General features: G+C 40.8%; 1 protein-coding gene across 5 annotated transcripts in view; it reads right to left on the minus strand.

Annotated features, from left to right (window-relative positions):
• The window catches only part of SLC4A4 (solute carrier family 4 member 4), a 227,988-nt gene that overhangs the window by 80,688 nt on the left and 128,594 nt on the right, over positions 1-18,706 (minus strand). For 4 of the 5 annotated variants that reach the window (XM_042812002.1, XM_042812001.1, XM_042812003.1 and 1 more), the window contains 3 exons: positions 13,398-13,533; positions 6,841-7,001; positions 4,007-4,186 (listed from right to left, as the gene is read on the minus strand). In XM_042812002.1, the coding sequence (XP_042667936.1) occupies positions 4,007-4,186; positions 6,841-7,001; positions 13,398-13,533 (477 nt within the window). The remainder of the gene's footprint in view (positions 1-4,006; positions 4,187-6,840; positions 7,002-13,397; positions 13,534-18,706) is intronic. The other variant, XM_042812004.1, reaches the window with a different exon arrangement.

Raw genomic sequence — 18,706 nt, forward strand, 5'->3', positions numbered from 1 at the left:
GCTCACAGAGCTGCCACAGGCTCACAAAATTGTGCTGTCAGATCCCAGCACCTAGGCCTGACACCCAGAGACAGAAGTGAGAGCACCACAATACTTTAAGAAATTCACAATGCTCACTACAATATCAAAGGAGCATAGAATGTATTGGGTTGGAAGGGACCTTAAAGATCAGCCATGAGCATGGCTGCCCTCTACCAGCTCAGGCTGCCCAGGGCCCCATCCCTCCTGGTCTTGAGAGCCTCCAGGGATAGAGCACCCACAGCTTCTCCGGGCAGCTGTGTCAGCACCTCCAATATGTAATAAGCTACATCTTAGCAACCTATTGCTTATTTACTTTTCTCCTGACTATTGTTCTAAGATATTGTTCTAAGATATATGTATTCAAATATGTATACATATATATATATGTATTCAAATTCAAAACTTTTAACTGTGAATGACCTATATAATTACCAGAATAGTAGCTTCTAACAAGTTTACCACAAAGAAAATTTTCAAGCCTTTAAGATTTTGTCACCTTATCATTCTGAAAGAAATGAGATACATGCACTTAAGAGTTTTTGAAGACCAGGGACCCAGGGTGTATTTTCAGATTTCTAACAAAAGCCCTTGAAAAAAAGTCTGTCACTGTTTAATTTAGGCTTTAAGTTTAACTTGAAAAAATATTAGGGAAAATCATGTGAGAATCCCTGCTAATGGCATCATCTGAAAGTGCTCCCTAAATGCATGCTTTTCAAAGTAATTCAATGTAATTAGATACCTGTCAGAATCGTAAGTTCCAAAAGAATCGTGATTGTCCACTAAAAGCAATACAGTGCATAACATTTTTATACATAACATACCACAGGGTCTAGTTAAGCTTCAGTGGCTATTTCATTAACAACCTTTAACAAACACAAACTGAATTAGCAGAGCACTTTGTAATTTACATCAAGGTGTTTTATGGTAGGTCTAAAGATGACAAGTTAGCCTTTTTAATAACATCAGTAAACATCAGCTGAGCAGAACACCAAGTTGTTTTTTAAATATACCAGCCTGTAAACCTACTATATGAAGGTGAGACTTAAGCACTGCACAAGTCCTGTGTCCAGAATGACTGTCATTCTCATTAACCTGGATGCAGCATGAATATTGTATGGAAGTTTCACTGACACTGGAACAAAAAAGCAGAAACTGAAAGGAAATATCTACCTGGAATGAAACTCCAGTTAAATTTATGAGTGCTTGGGGCTGATGGCCCTTTTATTATTGTTATTAGCTATGCTAAAAGGCAGATGCACTCCTGTCGGATTCATTAAAATTTTATCTGTGTAAAGGACAAATTCTGCCTTCAGAATTACATGGAAGACACTCATTGAACTCCAGGGAGCATAGTATAACTCTAGAATGTGTTTCACTGAGTTACTTTTTCATTAAAGTGTAAATAATAAATAACAGCAACAACTATTCATGAAGTATTTCCCTTTGTATTTGAGTCTCTCCCTCCTTAAAAGTACTTGAATTGTCATGAAAAACAATGCTTTATTATATTCTCACTACACATGAATACTCCAGGTAGGAAACAGAGGCAAAACAAAATGAAAGAAGTTGCCGAAGGTCAACCAGTGGGCCAAGCAAAGCCAGAAAATAATTTCTTAAGAATCGGTCTCTTTAAATACAAAAGAGAAATGAATGGAAACCTAAAACACCTACTGTCTGAGTAAAGGATGCTCACAGCCATGAAAAATAAGCAGTGGCTAGAGTGAGAACTTAGATGAGTGCCCTTTACCAAAGTCAACCTCCCTGAAGAAGTAGGATATTATTTACTTTTAAATCAGTACTGAATGTCTAACTCCTTATGGTAAAGAGTCAGGATTTATCATCCAAGTGATAAGACATTGTCTATGATTTACCCTCAAACCTTGTAAATAAGTTTTAATTCCTCTTTACACTCTGAGCTTTTGATGGCTCTTCAGTGAGTGACTTTAGCTGCAGAAAGGAAAGGTTGCCAACACTCACCGGCTGCTGCAAAACAAGGAGGCTGTTACAAACATATAGTTCAGCAAAGATAGAAGCAAGACAGAGGTAGAAGGTGGATGCACGTTGTAAATAGAGCAAGTCTTAACCCTTTCAGTTAAATTGTTGGCAAGTCTGAAGGAGACACTAATCTCAGCAATACCATATAGTCAATCCTAAAGGTTTCTTTACATTTCTACACCTTAGGAATTCCTTAAGTACTCAGAATAAAACAGTAGGCTTGGTTACTAGTTTAACCATAAGATAGGAAAAGAGTCTATCACTGCCCAAACACAGGCACTCCTTATATCCAGGAGTTTGTCTTTCAGCTTCCCTTGCAATTTGAGAGCCATTAGGCCTGACTGTGGCACTGTAAACATACCATGAGCAGGCACAAAAACAGGTCTCTATGCCACCATGACCATGAGTGCCAAAGTGCCTATGCTTAAGCAGGTGATTTGCAGTTGGAGCCAAGAATCAAGTGAGTGCATCTCAGAGTGTATTTTTTAAACAGAAGTCAGGAGCAAACAGTGGGGAAATTGTTGGAAGGCCAGAGGGGAGACAGCAGAAAGCCCCAGAACATGTGGTGGAAGAACACAGTTTTTCAGGCGAACTGAAAACAAACGTGAGTTAGTCACTGGAACAGGTTGCCCAAGGAGGTTGTGGATGCCCCAATCCTGGAGGCATTCAAGGCCAGGCTGGATGGGTGGCTCTGGGCAGCCTGATCTAGTGGTTGGTGACCCTGCACATAACAGGGGGGTTGAAAATAGATGATCATTGTGGTCCTTTTCAACCCAGGCCATTCTATGATACAATCTGAAATGCCTGGTCTGAAAAATAAGCAGAAGGAGCAACAGTCCAACGCACAGTCCTGGTCTTTGCTACATTGGACTCCTGCAGGGATATTCACCAAAAAGCTGCACACTTAGGACATTTCTTCAATTCAAGTTTCTGTTCATTTTTTTTCATTCATTCAATTATCAAGACACTGGTATGTGATAAGATGCATTATCAAGAGCAATAAATATTCTTCACATGCACATACACACCTGTAGCAAAAGCCAAGGACAATGAAAAGTAGGAAATATTAATTAAGTAAGGTAATTAGTGAGGGAGAAATGTTAGAGCAAGCTTTAGAAGCAGAACACAGAAAGCTTAGAGGCCTTAGAGACAGCATGATGAGTATCAGCTTGCTCCTTTTTCTGGGTGTTTTAAAATAGCAACTTTCAGACAAGTTTTCATACTGCAACATGAGACAGTTTGCAGAACTTGAAGATGCGAAAATTTTTTAACGTTACTACTAACGTGACTGCAAATCTCAGTGTTTGAGTAAGTACAGAGCCACTGCCAAGGCCTCTATAGCTGTCTGTATCCACACACACACAAACACACACAAACTTATACAGACAACACTACATACAATAAGCACTACACATACAGTAGTTTTTAAAAGAGAAACAGAGATGCATACATGACATACACCACAAAACAATTTTAGGTTGAACAAAGCAAAATGGAAATGAGCTTTACCCACACTGGACAATGATTGTATGGCAATAAAATGCAAGCTAGATTTTACTCTCACATAATTTTTGATTAAGAGTGCCATTGACACAATCTATTAAAAAAAAATAAAAAATCGAACACACGCAAAAGCTTCATCTCTGCCCAAGCATGTCAGATGATCAGACTTTTGGGTTCAGGCACACATAGAGTTTGTTGTCTCTCTTTCCTAATGTTGTTCCAATACCACCACCTACATACCTGTTGCATCCTGCTGCCTGCCACCTCCCTTCCTCTCCCTTTCCGTCCAGTGAAGATAGGGTTAGAGCAATGTGCCACGGCAAAAGCAGCCTTCAGAGCCCAACACTGATGTGTCATCAGTGCGGGTCTTGCTACGCTAATTATGCGTTAGAAAAGCATTGTCATGGCAACAAGGTTAGTTTTTAGCAGGCAAGGTTGGTGGGTTGCTTTAAAACGGAAGGCTATAGCCAGTTAGCCTCTGCATTACCATTATCGGGGTTGGTAAACATCCTACTTGCACTGGAGACGGTCTTTCCAATGTCTGCCAGAGAACGCAGGTTGGACTTCTTGGTCTGGTGCCGGTGCTTCCTGAGCAGCGTGTAGGTGACTTTGTCCTTCATGTCTGCCTTCAAGAGCCCTGTCTCAATCTGATTGTCGACAATCATTTCTGTTGCACAGGAAGAGATGAGAGAAGGGAAAGGAAAATGAATCCCAAAGCCCAGAACTTGTCTACATGAAAGGAGAGGAGAAGATGTTCACCATCCCATTTTGAATTCCTTCCTCCCCATCTCAAAGTTACCACCAGATATACCACTTTATTTCTAATGGGAATCTCTTATAAACATTTCTTGAAATGTAAGAATCATCTCCACCGAGGAAAACCCATCAGCCACCAACACACACCTTTTCCATCAAAATCCTGTTCTTTTTTTTTTCATGCCATTAAGTAGGTTGCCAAACAACCTTTCACAGGACAAGATTGCTCTTAGCTCAGAGAGAGGGCTGCTCCAACCCTATGTTAAGAAGAAGCTATAACTACATCGTGAGTTCCAGTATGACTTCAAAAATAGCATGGCAAAAATTCTATCAGCTTCAGCAAGCCCTGAGTCACCTCAATAGGCCCCTGCTAAAACCTAATCTATCTACAGGAAAAAGTCCTGGAGATGAGTCACTAATTAAATCTTTCATTCTTGTAACTGAAGTAAAATGACAGCAACTACAGATGGCAGAACCTGCTCCTGTTTTCAGACAACATGTTATAGGACTTCGTCTTCAGCCTTTAACCATCATCAATCTGCAACTCACTGCTTGCTTTCCATCAATTCTCTCCTCTGTTCCTTTGTCCCACAGGGGAGGAGTAAAGGTAGCCTGACTTATTACAAAAATCTCTATTGTGCAATAAATTTCACATTAAGTTGTTCCCTTTATTACTTCAGTTAACATGCCATCCCCCAGGGGAAAGTGGCAGCTCTTATTTGTCTACTAGTAACTTTTATTTGTGCTAATAATAAAAGTTATGGGAAAGCGGAGGCAGAACACTCACCACACTTGCTAACTCAGTGAGGCAGAAAGTCACCTTCTTCTAAAGAATTAATGCCTCTTCAAATCACTAGAGAAAAGAGCCTCAGACTTCCATTCCAACTCAGAAAAGAACAATTATATACATGTACACAAAAGCTTTATTTTTTTAAGTGCTGTTTTTCTGCAAGCTTTTGTTCATGTTTCTTGTTAGTGATTTTTGGAATGTTTCCTTAGAACAACATGCCTTTCTTTATCAAGTTTATCCTTCTCCATCTGGCAAGTATTTATTCCTTTTTGTGCTTCTGATGTAACACAAGTCAACAGAGCTCCGTGCATTTTACTTTCCTGCCTGTCACTACTAGAAATCAATAAAGTTATCATGATTAAATAATTCTGGAAACCAAGCCAGCAGGCTTCTTAGAAATCCCTCTGCATCTGAGTAAGGATTTGGACTTACAGCAGCACAAGTATCCCACACAGAACAGTAGTACAGCAACAGCAGCCACTAATTTGTGAGTTAATGTCCCAGAAATTACATTTCATTTGGGAGATGAAAAAGGTTATTCAAGGTGACATCTCAAAGTGACTTCAACCAGAATAATTTATTTAAAAAAAGCAAACAAAAAACTTTGTAATGTCATGTACTGGGGTATACAGACACAAAAAATACAGGAAGACAATGCCATGTCAAACACCTACAAAAATAAGCAGCTCAAAACTCCGTAGGTAGCTTCTAACTTCAACTCTTACAAACTAATCCAATACTTGTCACGTGATAATTTTATTTTATGCCAAGAAAATACTAAGCCTGAGATTAGGATTCAAAGCATTAAGTTCTATGGCATTTTTATTTCATTTTACACTTCTACACCTCTTCACACAATGCCTTCTAAATTCAGGATACTGTTTAAATGTATCTCCACTGGATGGCTCACTTCTTAGATTTATTTTCATATGACTTTCCACACGTCACTGGGAACATGGTATAGCTCTCAGCAATGTCACTGAGCATCATCCTGGGCCACAGCTATTTTGACTGCAAAAAAACCCTGCTATCCCTGTGACTGCTCTTCATCCACCTTTGTCACAGAGGAGCACTTTTATTTTAAACCTGCTTCTAGCAGCCCAGCCTGCAAATTCATCTGAAAACAGTCTACAATCTGACCACATGAGCCTTAGATTGCAACTGTTCTGCTCAAAGCAATACTTGATGGGCATTCCTGTTCTGAGTGAGGTAGCCTCTTAAATGTCTCAGTTCTGGTTGTAAACAAATTCAGTCAGTGTATGCCTTTCCTTTCAAACACGTGGTAAATTTAGGATATCTACCTCAGGATCCAAATGATTCTATTTAAAACCAAAAGATAATTCAAAGCAAGCATAATTATCACTGAAGCAGATTCTTTCGCTCTTCTTCCTGAAATGAGAAGAATGCTTTTCATACATTGGCTATCCTTCTCCTACTTGGAGGTTCTTCTAGGTTTCTGTTATTCCTAGGAGGACTATTTCTTTGTTTTCCTCCTTTAATGAAAAAGTAGTGGTTTTATTATACAGTGAAAATGGATGGGCTGCCTTCAAACTCCTACCCCTAATAAGAGGGGAAAAAGCCTGGGATCTTCTAACACTTATTTCACACTTTGTTCCAGGAAGTCTTTGGCAATAATAAATTCTTGAGTATTTCAGTGAAAACAAAGGAGCAAAAACAGCGATGCTCAGTTTCTTGCTTTCAAAGGAAACCACCACAGAGGTCAATTGTAAGCTGAACTGAATTGTTTAGAGCAAGAACCAAGGAAGCTTACTTACCCACTACCTGAGGAAGAGAAGAGGCCTCCATATCCAGCATTATTGAGCCTTTCTCTATGCATGTCCTTAACTCAAACAAGCTGTGCAGGGATAATGTGGCCACATGAGGTTTACTCCATCGTTCCCCACCTTGTTCTACCTTCTCCTCGAACTTTATCCACCTACAAAAGGGCAAAGCAATGAGACTGTGTTAAAGCTGTTGCACCCTGTGCATGGATCTGAAAGAAGCAAGACAGCTGAAACATCACAACATACCAACGAGTTCAAGCATACACATTTTCCCATGCATCTCTAAGCCCACAAATCCACAATCAAGTTGCAAAGGCTTAATGAATTGGTATGTGTTCGTTGAGCAGTGATAATGCTTGTAAACTACTGCAAATGAGAGGTAAAGCATGTTATCTTTAATAGCTTTCACCAAGACTTAAGCTAACACCGTTTACCTCATGTTTGCTCCAGGTCAAGAATACAGAGGCAGTTTCAACAACTCTGCTGGCATCTCCTTCCCTCTCCGGGCTGCACACCCAGCACCTAACCCAAGCATGTCTAACCTGCAGACACCCATGACCTAACCCAATACGTTGCATCATGTCAAGTAAAGCTCTAGCACTGCTTCAGCAGCTCCAGGTAATTAAATTGATGCTTAATAACCACTTTGAAGCAGCCAGGCGTGCTGGAGAAGATAGAAAAAAAAAAAAAAATCAGCATTTCTGGAAATAGGTTGACTTGCATTTGAGTATTCAAATCTACACGATACAATCTGAAAACTTCCTCTCCTGTTTAGGAAATTGAGTAAGGTCAGAGCAGGAAAAGTGTGAGGAAACCACAGAGAATGCTAAGGCAGAAAAATAAGGAAATAGATCTCAGCTTTTACATCCCTCTTCTTTCAACTGCCCACAATCCTTGCCACAGCTCCACTGGATAAGACTCAAGTCATCTTCAAGCATACAAGCAGAGGAAAAGCATCAGGGCTTTGCCAAGACTCAGCAGACCAGCCACCAATCGGGAACATTGAACAGTACCAACAGGAGCAGGCTGGCACAAGGCAAAGAGCAGGGGGGAGAAGCACATCCTAAGTGGATCTGAAGATGCTCTGGAGAGGACAAGCGAACCACCAATGGAAAAGACAGAAATTAAGGGTTTTGTTGTTTCCCTCCATTTACTCTCCACTGTTTAATCATTTAACAAAGTGAGGCTGAAAAAACAGAAAGCTCATCTCTCTAGCTGAAGGTTCAAGCAAAGGTTAAATAGGTTTAATACTGCTCTGTACAAAACACTCTTTACACCCCTAAACCCATGTCATGGCTTCGGGCAAGCAGGAGCTCTAGCCCAGGGATTGTGCCCCAAGACCCATGGCGGGGGCAGTCAGGCAGAGCACGTCCCGCTGCTGCTCCAGGCTCCTGCCACTGCCAGGAAGGTGCTGGCACAGAGGGGGACACAGCTGAAGAATGCATACACAGCCCTGTGGGACACAGAGAGGGACATTACACTCTAGCCTATTAATAAAGGTGAGAGAAATGCCAGTGGCCTCTTCCTTTATTGCAGCACCTGGTTACAGCTTCACTGTGAGCACAGAGAGCAGGAGGAAAGAAAAAGGAAAGAAAAAAAAAAAAAAAAAAAAAAAAAAAAAAGTGTTTCAATGCAACTCAATTGCAAAGCAGAATCCTGTCCTGAGATACTATTTTAATGTATTTGGCTAAATGAAAATTCCAGTGACTAATACAAGGGGATTATTAAGAAAAAAAACATACACTTAAGGGTATGGAAGATTGCAAACTGGTTCAAAGAATATTATTAACACCAAGTGAAATTATATGCAAACCTGAAAAATGTGTTATTTGAGGATTAATTAATTATGCTTTTCAACTGCAATAATCTCTTTTGAGACTTTGTTTTTAAAAAGCCGCATTTTAACCCAAGCAATGAGGCTGAACTTAATATCTGAGAAATAAGGTTCTATTCTGTCCACAACACTTGAGTGTTTGCTAGGAAAGCAAAGTGATTTGGGCATCTGCAGATCTGTGGAGTTCAGAGGACATGTTCGGTATTTGTTTGTATAGTTGTGTGGGTAGATTGAGTCAAGTGCAATGAGACGCTCTTTACCCTGCAACAACAAAGGCTGCAAATTATAAAGGGTTTGTACCTTTGGTGGAAGTTTGTGTAATTCACCACTGTCAATATTTGCTTTCTGTGTACTTTCCTAATTATAACACAAAACTTCAAATCTGTTGGACCTGCCACCAGACAGATTTAGCAGAGTCTCTCAGCTTCACTGACAGTCACTCAGCTCTTCCAAAACATTATAGAGCATGGAATAACCATTTTCCTAGGGAGAATCTGTGCCCATCCACTTCATTGAAAACCGACTGAGATGCTCTCCAAATGGTCTGAAATAGCTTTGAATACCACATTCTGAAGTCCCCTCTGAAGTCCTAATGCACGCATATATGCAAGTACTCAGGCAATGCTTTCCACATGGCCCTCCACACAAGTAACAAATTTTATCTTTAGTTTGTTTTGTATTATTATTCCCCACTGCACACTTCACCTACCTAAATACTCCGGTTTACCAAAGAGCACGAGCTTACAAGCAAGCAGGCACCTTCAGTTTGAACTGAATCAATCTGGTGTGCTATTTCATCCACAGATTACAACTGAAGAGATAAATATGAGCCAAATCTGAAACAAAGACAGCCCAATCCACTTCCCAGGAGCCAAAGGTGCCACTCTGAAGGCAAATGTGGCTTTGAGGACATTGAACAATGTGGTCATTCCTCATTACACCAAGAGAAATCCATGGAAGATTCACTCCTGCTGCAATATTTCTCAACTAACCTACCAGAAGATACACTGCTACTGTACAGTTATCATCAGCTATCCACATCCCCTCTCTTTGATAGAGATTTGAGGATACACCAAGAATACCTGTTAATGTTTAGAAAATGAGCCTAAACATACTGAGACATACATTCGGCACTTTGCATAGTGTACATCTACGTTATGGCAAAAATCATTCCCTTGCGCCAGGCCACAGAAGCACCATTAAAAACTAGGACAAAGTAGGACACTATGTGCTATCAGAAATAAACAACCAGAAGACCATACATCAGGCTAAAATTATTATTTTTTTTTTTAACACGTCACGCTGCAGAAAAGCTCACTCACACCCAGAAAGTTGCATGGGAAGTAGGTGAGCACTGGAAGAAAGCACTGGACTTTTAGGGTGGAGGAGAGCGGAAAGGACAAAAGAGACAGTTGTAGAGTTAAGTTTTCCAATTGGATGTATTTAGGATTATACATCTCAGAACAGAGTCTCCTGAGCGTTAAAGGCAAAGGTGCCTGCATCCCAATGGTAACGTGCTGTTTCAGGGCAAAGCTAGAAAAATTCTAGTGACCACATTAGAAAAAACTACAGTGTAACAAATAACATCCATGTTGTGTTATGACTCTTGGACCTTAGAAACTAAACTGCTGACTCCAGCAAAGTTGGCACTGTGGACTTCTGAAATCTGGAACGTATTGACCACCACCAGCTCCAAAGGGCAAAGATTTGAGAGAAAAATTTGCCATCGGTGCACTTGGCTGCCTCCAGAGTAACCTCTTACTCTTCAAATGTATCTCTGGGAATCTTCAGTATGTTCAGTGTGCACATATTGTAAAGGCAATTATATCTGCTAACCAATACGCAGGACCCATCTTTCTTATTTTTAAGGCTCTAAAAAGGATTGCATAAAAGGTATGATAATATTAGAATGGGAAAAGAGGTGAAAGATGTAAATGTACTGCTTGAGAGAGCTTATGTAAAGAAACAGACCATAATTAAAGATTTGAAATGCCTACCCACCAGCTCACATATCTTTCATTCCTTCTCACTGTTATCTCATGATCTTCCTCCCATCTCCCTGCCTTGTAGAATGACAGTCCCCACTATGGTGCACATACCTTGGTTCCAAAATGTACTGAACTGAGCCTCAAAATAGATGGTGGCCTCCAGATATTTCAAGCCTTTCCCTTTTAATAGTTTGCACTGTATCCTTTAGCTATCAGTGAAATGCAACATATGCATATCGGTGCAAGAATTTGTAATCAATTTACTTGGCGTGGATGGACAAGCTCCAGAAAAAGCCCAACTGGGAATACCTAGCAACCCAAATCTTCAGGTTACCTTTAACAGCAATAAACCTTCCCTTTTACTGCTCTATTTTTAATGCATTTAACACAGGGCTGTTATGAAGCACTGTCTACACTGAGAATGTTCTTCCAAAATGTTTCTTTATTGTTAACCACGGCTAGATACCACGCTAACAGGCAAGAGGATCATGAAAAGGAGTAGGACATCTTCAAGCCCTGGCCACAGGCTGACCTTACCTATTACCAGAAACGTGCACAGGGAGGAATGGTAGCCTATTTACACCAGGGCTGGAGCACAGACCACTGAACTCATGTGAATAAAGAATCAAAACAACAAAAGGACCTCTTCTGGAAGCATCTTTTAATCAGTATCTTGCAGGTTCCTGACAGAAATTTTCCACGACATACTGGTTGTTTTTCTGCTGACTGAAATGCCTCTAGAAGGGACCACTTGCTAAACTCTGATGATTCAAACACTTCTCTCCTGACAGCTTCTACCATCGTTCAAGTCAGACCCAAAGCTCCAGTGAGCAGCAGAGCAGGCAGCTCCTGTACCTGCTGAAGTAGAGTTAGCCAGCTCAAGCTGGTATGTCCTGCAGCAGAGCCACACAGTAGCTTTCAGCAGGTTTGGTTTTTCAAGATTAAGTCATTTCAGGAAGATACGGAAAAATCCTGAACAAGAGTGCAACATGAAAGATCACCATCAACAAACTAACACACACACATCAGGAAGTTAGCCAAGGTTAGGAACTACACTGTGCTTGAACATGGCATCTCTTCTTTCAGTATGTAATATACACATACTGTTAGGAAGAATTGTATATACAGCTCCAATTAGCTCTTCTACTGAAGATGTGTGAAAACACAAAACCTGAAAGCATTACCAGAGAAGAAAAAAAAACCACCTCTTTTTCTCTCCTGATATCTGATAGTAAAAGAGCATCAACAAGTTCCTTGGAATCTAGAAGCAGATGTCTCTGAAGACATGTATTTTGTCATATGTCATGCAGGACATATCACTCTCTCTCTTGATGGCTAGTGTTTGTGGATTCCAGGAAAGCCGAGCTCCCAGTATTAATATGGAAAACAAGAAAACATATAGTGCTCAGTATGAAGAATACCATTAAGATCTGAAGTGATCTTAACAACAAAATGATCTTAACAACAAAAACAATCTTTGTTGATCTTAACAACAAAGCCTCAACAAATTGTCACTAAAAGCCCTTCTTAAAGATCTGTACAGGGATGGGTGGTACATATGACAAAATGCAAGTGCTGAACTAACGATAAGAGGCACAAAAAGCAATAAAGGGAGAAAAGGATGACCAATAAGAAAGGAGTTGAAGGGTAAAAGGTGAAAAGTCTTTAAATAGGTTCTGCAAGCGATATAGAAGTAAAAATAAAGATAAGGGGGTAAAGGAGTAGGTGGTGGAATGGTTCATCAGGTAAAGATTAAGGTAGCCAAACAAGATGGACTGACTACCTCTGAACACAGCAGGGGCCCTAAAGACTGGAAGGTGGTAAAAGGGCTTAGCAGAGCCACAAAAAGGGAAATAAAAAGCCCAGAGCTAAGAGGGGGATTGGAAATAGGAAAGGCAAAGCCCTTGGCTGCTCACCAGCTAGTTAAGAACCCCTTTCTAGGGAAAGGTTTCAGCCCTTGACAGCATCTGCAGTTAAAAGCTTACCTTTCAAGGCAAGACCAGGAAAAATATTTTCACTGTAGAAAAAAAAATTAAAATCACAAGGCTAGAGGAGATAAACAGCAGCCTTTAGATCCTGTATCCTATTCAACAGCTCCTTTTGCAATACTCAGGAATAAGCTATAGATAACTTGTGTCAAATACAGCACAAAAAACTCCATTCCAGTCCTAAACCAGCACCGCTAAAGAAACAAGAAGAGAATTTGGTCAAAAACCTCAAAGTGGGCAATTCAAACCAGCACTTAACACACATCCTGAATGATTTCCTCAGAAGAAAAAATCTTCAGGATCTTTTGCCTATTTAAAATAAATTTTCCTCACTAACGGAGTAAAAAACGTTCCAACTTGTGCTGTGTGGTGGAGCCAGGCTAAAACGTACTTTTGAGTAACTGAATTAAAAGTTTTAATACATCTACAGATGTATTTATTCTACAGATGTTTTATTCTTGCCCTAATCTCGTCACTGTTTGCAAAGCACTAGGTAAGTCCATATGGATTTTCTCCATATACAACCCATTCAAATAAATCTGGCACTCAAATTTTTCTAGATTTGGTTTTAAATTCATATTGAATCAAATCCTTGAATTCTCTGATTTATCCAGGAAAGATAATGTCACCCATAAAGGCTCTTTACTGTGGATTTTCCAAGCCATCCAGTAATATGGACATTACCACATAAAGAGGAATTTCCCATGAGATTTCTGAGGTAAAGGAAAACCAACCCACCTTGCAGTCTCCTTCCATTCCATTTCTTGTCCATCAACAGCCAGAAGCTCATCCAGCTCCGTGAAAAGCTGCGGGGGTGCTGGGCTGTCATCTTCCTCTCCCAGAATGAAGCGGACACGTTCAGCAGCAGGGGAGACTGCAGAGGTGAAAATACTGCGGTTAACAGCCTGAGAGATGACCAGGGATGTGCGGCTTCTCTCCTTCCCCTTCTCCCCAAAGCCATTCAGTTGTTTCTCCAAGCCGTCTTTTCCGTTTGACATCCTACTCGTGGGACAGAGGGGCGTGAGCGAGGGTCTGTGTGTCACCCTCTCTTCCCTTCCTCGCCTCTCACTTACTTCTTAAAACTTCAAGCTGGGAGTAAAGTTCAGGAAAACTTGCCTCTTTCTACAGTCCTTAACTATGTCACAGCAATTTGCAGCCCTTGTAAAAAGAAAGAGCTATCAAGCTCAAAACCAATATGCTCTATGGTGCGTGCCCAAGGACCTTTAGTACTCTGATCAGCTGAGATCCTTAGCCCCCTTTTTTATATGACGTAAAACCAGTTTCAGCCAAACTGTTTTGGGGCTTATTGTGGCAGCATCCCATAGCTGGCTTTCCCCTCCCTGCCAGCCCAGCTCATGCTCTCATTGGCCCGCAAGACAAGCCATAACCTTCCCAGCCCTATTGCTAGAAAACACGGGAATATTTAACAGAAAGTTTGTCTCATCTATACATGAAGAATGTGACTGAATGCATTTAGTCAAGCACCAATGAACTGAAAAAAAACAACTGTACCACTGGGAACAGAGTTGGCCATTTAGACAAAAGGAACTATAGCCAACACATGCTCTTCTGGTAGTGCAAGTGAAAGTCATCTGTGCTTACGGTAAAGAAAAATCAGCAGAAGCCCCTTCCTAGTTAAGAAACAGATGCAACTCGAACAATTGAAAACATGGCCGTATGCATGCCAAGACCAAAATGCATCTCCCAAAGGCACCTGAAGCCCATGCCCCAAAAGCAGCATCGCTGGAGGACTTCCTGGGGTCTACAGCTTTTTTCTTATCATATCACTTTAAAATGAAGGTGCGATACTGTGAAATTTAAAGACAGACATCTTTCTGAAGAAATGTTTATTAGCATTAGAGTTTAACAGCAGACCATGAACTTTGAACAGTCCTGCTAAAAACTCCTTTCTTTTCAAAAGATCAGCTGTCTGTCTGTTGCAATATAATTAATTACACCGGTTGTCCAATCAACACTGATTCTTCAAGGGTAAACAAAGTCTCAGTGTGTAATGTGAAAAATGAACCAGGAAGAAACATACCGTTTCCTGTTTTGTCACGTACCTATATGTGTGTGTATATATATAAAATACACACACACAAATAATAATAATAACAATAATAATCATAAAAAAGCTTCCATAGCTTTCTTCTTAAATTATTATGCAAGAGTTGATGCTTGAGTTGAAGCATTCCTTCACCAGTTAGGGTGATGATGCCTTAACAATACAAAAGTCTTTTTTTAATTGAAAGTATATTAACAGTCAATATAATAAACCGATATTATTTTTGTAGTTGGCAATGCTTTCGTTTCTTTTTTTTCCCATTACACTGGTTTTAATGCTGCCATTCACAGTAATATAGCAGTAGGAATAAACCTCACCAAAGGGAATACTTTTCCCCCAAAAGCTTGGGAGCCAAATGGTTTTGCTCAAACTATTCAGAACTCTCCTGCAGTGAGACAGAAGACCAGGCTTACTTCTGAAAGCAATACACTTCTAGAAACAAGAAGTTTCACAATCTAAGGTTTGCTCTAAAACACCTAAGGCATGAGAGGCCTGGTTGTAAGTTACGCACATTTACCACCCTCCATCTCCATCCAGCCTCTGGCCTCATGGGACAGGTATAGAAGAGGCAGCACAGCCTGAGGATGGATTCTTGGAAAATACACATTAATGCTTTGGTAATTAGCACTCTTATACAAGCACTAGTTCCTAGAAACCTTTTTTTTTTTTTTTTTTTTTTTTTCCCAGATATGTTTCTCAGGATCTATGACATGCATAACGAGTATTTAATTATTCAGTTTGAGTGTAACAGATGCTCTTTGCGTAACAGCTCCAAAATATCTGCAGACACATAACCTTATGCATGAAAATTTTGCTTGTAATTATAAAGGCAATTTGGATTGAAAAACTGCATCTAAAACACATTTAAAATCAACATTTATATAAATAATTAAGATTTTCCTATTCTAAAAACTCAATTAGGCATCACACTCAAGCTTGTCTTCATACAGCCAGCTCAAATCAACCAGTGGCGCCAGGATTTTGTGCTGAAATCAATGTATCTGAGCACCAGAAGACAGATCTCAAGTTCTGGGTTTGCCACACCGCTTTGGCTTGTGCAAAACCACTTCATCACTCAGTGCCTTGGCTTCCCATGGCCAAATCGCAGCCTCCCTCCTCCTGTTCTGTTCAAACCACACGTGCTTCAGGGCAGAGATCTCTCACCATGTGTACATATGGAAAACACCTACTAAAACAGTCCAAAGTTTCAGCTAAGCTATTTAAATACAACTGTACTAGTGGATTGCTTATAATCTAACAACCCTTTTTTCCCCCCATTTCTGAAATGCTTCAGACATGAGCATGTACACAGAGATGCACACCTTCCACAACAAACTACACAGTTAATAAAGACGATACCTGTCCGAAAGAACACCAAACAGCTGATAGCATGAACTTGCATGCTTCTATGATATGCTTTCAATTTATCTACAGAGCAATCCTAGGAAGCAGCTGCTATTCTCCTGTCATTTGATGGTTTCACAGTGACAGAAGGGTCTAGGCAAATGAAGCCATTTATGGGTGTCTGAACTCTGCTGTCATCCTCCAGATGAAGAGCAAGACCTGCTGGCAAAGCACTCAGAAGTTTAATCAGCTTTCTTCTCAATACACATTCTAAAATTCTTCACAGAGTTTAAATATCACAGCCAGAAAAGCCATAAAATGGATATACATCTTATAGCTTCAAAAAGCAACTTGGAGCACAGCAAGCGGCTGGTGCATTCAGCAGCCAGTAAGAGGAGTTTCTAGAACTGCTACAGGTACTGGTTGTGGCCAACAAGAAAATTATGTTGTTTCACTCGTTTTCAAGTGATTGTTATTACTTGGAAATGTTACTGATGTCTGATCCTGTAACATGGTAATTCCACAATGGGCTTCAAAATTTTGCTCACTGGGCTGTGTCCTAAAATGAATTACAGAAACACTCTCACTCTGGACATGCATCTCAAGTCACTCCTTTCTCTCCTTCTTTCCTTTGTTTTTCCTAATTTCAGATTAGCTGCTTTTAGCACAAAAGATAAGGTTCAAAATCCAATTAATGAACTTGCTGGGTCACAGGTCTCCTATGGCTTTGCTTTACCACATGGTCTTTATTGCGATTTTGTAGGTTAATGGGCCGTTTATGGGTTGTTTATGTGCTCTTTAGCAAGGAGAACATATTTTCATCCTAATCTCCCCAGTGAACATTCTGTGCTAAGCACCGTGTAGACAGCTGAGTATCAGGCTTAAAGCAGGAGAGCAATTACCGTGGGGAGTGAACCCTGCAGACCTCCCCCTGCCCGACCTTTGAGCACCGGCCTCCCCAGGCCTTGACCATCACCTTCACTTCCATCCACTAACCCAGCCAGCCTGGGAGCTGCTCAGATCAGCACCGATAGCTGCCCAAACATCCTTTCAGCATTGTTTTTATTGCAGTCTCATTCAAGAAACAACCTGATCATAACAGACGTAAATACTGGAGAAAATGATAATCCACAGATTTAGACGGCTAGGATTATATTTTTCCCTGAATGGAAGAGGAATTAAGGTACTGACTGCAGATGGCAGAACGCTCCAATGCAGCACTTACATACGGGTAGTGATGCCCAATAACGGCACCTCCTTGCTTCGCCTTTTCCCTTTCCTCACGCTCACTAAAAAGCAGTCCATGAAGTGGCTTATACAACAAATCGCTCACTGAAGAGAATGAACACATCAGCAGTTTCTCCTAGTTCAGCTCAGGCCAATTACGAGTACAATTTATACCCTCAGGTTCCCAAAGGCAAAATCAATTTCCATCAACACAGAGAAATCTCAGGGAGAAATACAGAGAGACATCCTAGCATGACAGCCTCAGACAAGGCCATAGCTGAACTCCCCAGCCCCACTTGTGCAACTGCTGGCTGTTGTGGGAGCCCTCCCTCACTGCCCAGCCAAGGAATAAGGCAAGTGGGCTGCCCAAAGGGCTCCCCTGCTGCTCATCAGAGCACGGGGGGCCTCACGACAGAAGTACATGTCCTGAAGAACTCTGAGGTTCCAGTACCAGGGGCCTTGCTCACAGTGCACACAAGACAACGTAGCAAGGTTGGTCACAATCCTGCTTCCAAATGTGAGAGGCCTCCTTTGAACTGTAGAGCACTCGTTTGTGATGATGTACAATGGAAGCAAGACTCCTCAAACCAACAACTATTGCTTTCTCTGAGTCTTTTTCCCCTCTTTTTTAACCAGCAATGCCTCTGAATACCATTCCAACTCGCACCTCAGCCAACAGCTTCCTCCATTAAGGCCAAAGAGCCTATCTAATACAAAGAACTCCATTTCTTTCAAGTACAGCAGTGGCTATAAAAACCCCTAAGAGACCTGCCATAAATCCCTCCTCAAAGCCCAAGGTAACATTATCAAACAGGACTATTTGTACAACATGCTTTCCAAACACAGTTATTAAAACGGGATATGATTACCCTCCCATTAACTCCTGGGGCTGCCCTCAGTCAGACAGAAGTCAGTTCAAATCAGTTTGAAGTTGGAGTGAGTAGTGGAGTTAAACACCTGTGGCAGAAGCTTTTATCAGATTTAAAGTGGTTTTCTTGCTCATTTACTTGACCTCGCTTCCAAAATGAATCAATTAATATTAAACAACTTTAATTCTGTATGTTAATGTCTATACAAGACCTCATGCCACTCAATCTCCCTGAGGATTTACACCTTTGATCAGCTCCCATTCACATTCCTGAGTGCTCTTGCATAGACCTGCCCTGGAGTTTAAATACACACGATTCAAGAAACCTTCAAGGGTCAACTGCCACTAAGAAAGATGACAAAAACCCCAATGCTTTTGTCAACATTATTAAAGAGAACGAGATACCAGGCAGTTTTCACAAACCGCAGACCACCACAGCCACCTGATTTTCTCACCAAGTGCATTAGCAGTTTCCCAGCCCCGGCAAATGGCACAGCCCACTCTATCCAGAAGTTTTTCTCCTTTCTGCTCTACTCTATAGCA

The sequence above is a fragment of the Centrocercus urophasianus genome, unplaced genomic scaffold (assembly GCF_019232065.1).
Source record: "Centrocercus urophasianus isolate 14NV4802_14NV808 unplaced genomic scaffold, USGS_Curo_1.0 seq_13, whole genome shotgun sequence".
Lineage (NCBI taxonomy): Eukaryota > Metazoa > Chordata > Aves > Galliformes > Phasianidae > Centrocercus > Centrocercus urophasianus.